At 52.8% G+C, this 2,819-nt stretch overlaps 1 protein-coding gene across 1 annotated transcript; it reads left to right on the top strand.

Moving 5' to 3' along the window:
* Positions 1 to 371: 371 nt before the first annotated feature.
* LOC118160048 lies at positions 372 to 2,448 on the top strand (the record flags this gene model as incomplete). Its single annotated transcript, XM_035314580.1, has 3 exons — positions 372 to 722; positions 1,244 to 1,600; positions 2,393 to 2,448. Coding segments are annotated over exons 1-3 (753 nt in total), but the record flags the coding sequence as incomplete, so codon positions are not given.
* Between the last annotated feature and the right edge of the window lie 371 nt (positions 2,449 to 2,819).

Below are 2,819 nucleotides of genomic sequence, written 5' to 3' on the forward strand. Positions count from 1 at the left end.
GTTGCCAGAGGAAAAAGAACCATCCCCAAAGAAATGAGGACCCCTGCAGTTGGTGCCCAGTGGGGCAAGAGCCCTGAAGCCTCCTTCAGGGGAGGTTTAGGTAGGATATTGGGAAAAACTTCTTTACCAGAAGGGCTGTTAGGCATTGGAATGGGCTGTCTAGGGAAGTGGTTGAGTCACCGTCCCCGGAGGTCTTTAAAAGACGTTTAGATGTAGAGCTCAGGGATATGGCTTAGTGGAGGACTTGCTAAGGTTAGGTCAGAGGTTGGACTAGGTGATCTTGAAGGTCTCTTCCAACCTAGATGATTCTGTGATTCAGTGACTCTAAATGGCCCATCAGGAGTGTGCAGAAGAGCAGATCTTTCTCACTACAGCAGGAAGGATGCCACTGGAGGACCAGTACAGGAACAGACCCTCCATAACACAGGGACCAAAGAGTAACACATGTTCCCCAGCTGCACAGATGTTGGCTGCTGAAGCACTACTGTCACTAGTGGAGGAGGACCCCCGCAGGGTATGTCAAGCACTCCAAGAACAAGCATTTTCTCCTCCCCCTTTCATTCTTTGTTCCCCTTGCCGAGTCATTTCCTGCAGCTGTGCTCTCCTGGAGCTCTTGGTGGGGACGTGTGCTCTTCTGAGGCTCTCTCACACAGGCAGGAGGATTGGTCTCAGAATGCGCCTTGTTTATCTCATCCTCGCTGCCTTCCTCAGGCAACCACTGGGTAAGCACCGCCTGTGGCTGGCAGCATGAGTCTCCTTCTCCTCAGGAGACCATCACCGCCATCAACAGCTCTCTGCAGGGAGCTAGCTGCTCTTGAATTACTGGGAAAATGATGGCTGGTATCAGATCATGCCCATTTTGCGCCTCTCTTCTGAAGATGCTCTTACTGCTGGAAAGAAAAAACGAGACAGCAGAAACACCTCCTCTCCTGACCATCTCAGATCTTCTTCCCTTCCTTTCCTATTGCCTACCATCCATGCCACTCTGCCTCTCTTCTGACACTCTGGGCAGTTCCTTCTCCTGAGGGAAGGAACTAAAGACAGCTCTACCCTGGGGGGGATGGTAATGGCCTTACTTGTGGGAGGTATTACCTTGCTCTGGGATCCATGCTAACCTCTGGTCATAGACCTCCTGCCCAAAGACACCAACATCCATGGGACTCTTGCAGCAGCCCAAGGCACAGGACTTCCCATCCAGAAGCTAGGTTTCTGTCATCAGTTGCTGACATTTGGTTTCTTTCAGATGCCATGGGGCAGACCTCCGTCACCCAGCAAGATGGACAAGTCACTGTGGAGCAGGGAAACACCTTCCAGACCACTTGCACATACCAGAGCTCCAACTTTTATGCCTTGATCTGGTACCAGCAGAAGAAGGGACAAGCCCCTCAGCTGGTCACATATCACACCACAGCAGGCACCAAGCAGAAGGACCGTTTCACCGTGCAGCTGAACACTGTGGAGAAATCCAGCGTTCTGCGGCTGAAGGAAGTCGAGCTCTCTGACAGCGCCTTGTACCTCTGTGCTGTGCGTGACACCCTGGTGCAGGGAGCTGCCCTGCCTGAGCAACAACCCCGGATGGGGAGGGGAAGTATCTGTGTAAGTCAGCTCTTCCCTGGGTGCAGATCATGCTGCCACATTGTGCAGACTGATGGGAGGATGAGGAGAAGAATGCTCGTGACTGTTCCAAAAGCTGGTTCTCACAACGACCCACTCCTGAATCCTTTGGGCCCTCTTCTGATGGAGCCTCTTTCACCAGCACGATGTAGCCAGAGCAGGAGAAAGTCCCTTCTGTGCAAGCTTGGGAGATGCTGACCTCTCAGAGCTTCCAGCAGCACCAGGCTCTTCATCCAAGGACAGCTGTTGCCAGGCTCCCCATCTGCAGGACACACTGCTAGGCCAAAGGGATGCATTAGGGCAGAGATGCCGGAAGACAGGGCCTGGTCACCACTGGCTCTGGAGGAGCTGCAGAGGTCTTCCTCACTTCCAAGGGACAGTGCCTGAAGGGTCCCCACTGCCTTGTGTCCACCATCAAATGCCTCTGCAAATGATGAAAGGCCCCCCTCCTATGCTCACCATTCCCCCGCCAACCAAGGCAATGCCTTTCTTCCCCGGCAACTTGAGACCACCATGAAAAGTTTCACGTGGAGGAAGAGGGTGGGATGCACAAAACTTTAGTGACTCTCAGGAGGTAAATGAGGTGACTTCTAGAGGAGGCTGTCAGTGCAGGTAGCACCAGGAGGTACCATAAGTCTGCATCTCACAGAATCACAGCATCATCTGGGTTGGAAGACACCTCCAAGATCACCTAGTCCAACTTCTGACCTAACACTAACAAGTCCTACACTAAACCATATCACTAAGCTCTAAATCTAAACGTCTTTTAACCTCACAGCTGAGGATGCTGCAATCAGCAGTAGACATGGAGGATCCCACAGTGGTGTTCTGTGGGTAAGAGCTGAGGGTGGGGTCTGGCAGAGATCACAGGAGAGGGCTGGATGGTGACAGTGGAGTTCTGCCAATGCCTGACACAGGGCTTGTAGCAGCTGCTGACCAGCACGGTCGGGCCACTGGACCAGCACAGCATGAACTGGTCATAGCAGGACATGTCTTGGGGCTGCAGGTGAACTTGGGGGAGAGCATGGGGAGGAAGAGGAGCACAGGGAAATGTGAGGAGCAAAATGTCTTCATACATACAAGATCCAAAAAGAGTGACTGGGACAAGTTCCAGAGAGCAACCAGGGCAAGAAGGAACCAGAGAGCATCTGAACAACCACAGAACAATCCTGGCCCAGAAGTGCCCACAGCACACGCACTGATAT

This window comes from Oxyura jamaicensis, unplaced genomic scaffold (assembly GCF_011077185.1).
Source record: "Oxyura jamaicensis isolate SHBP4307 breed ruddy duck unplaced genomic scaffold, BPBGC_Ojam_1.0 oxyUn_random_OJ73711, whole genome shotgun sequence".
NCBI classification, from domain to species: domain Eukaryota; kingdom Metazoa; phylum Chordata; class Aves; order Anseriformes; family Anatidae; genus Oxyura; species Oxyura jamaicensis.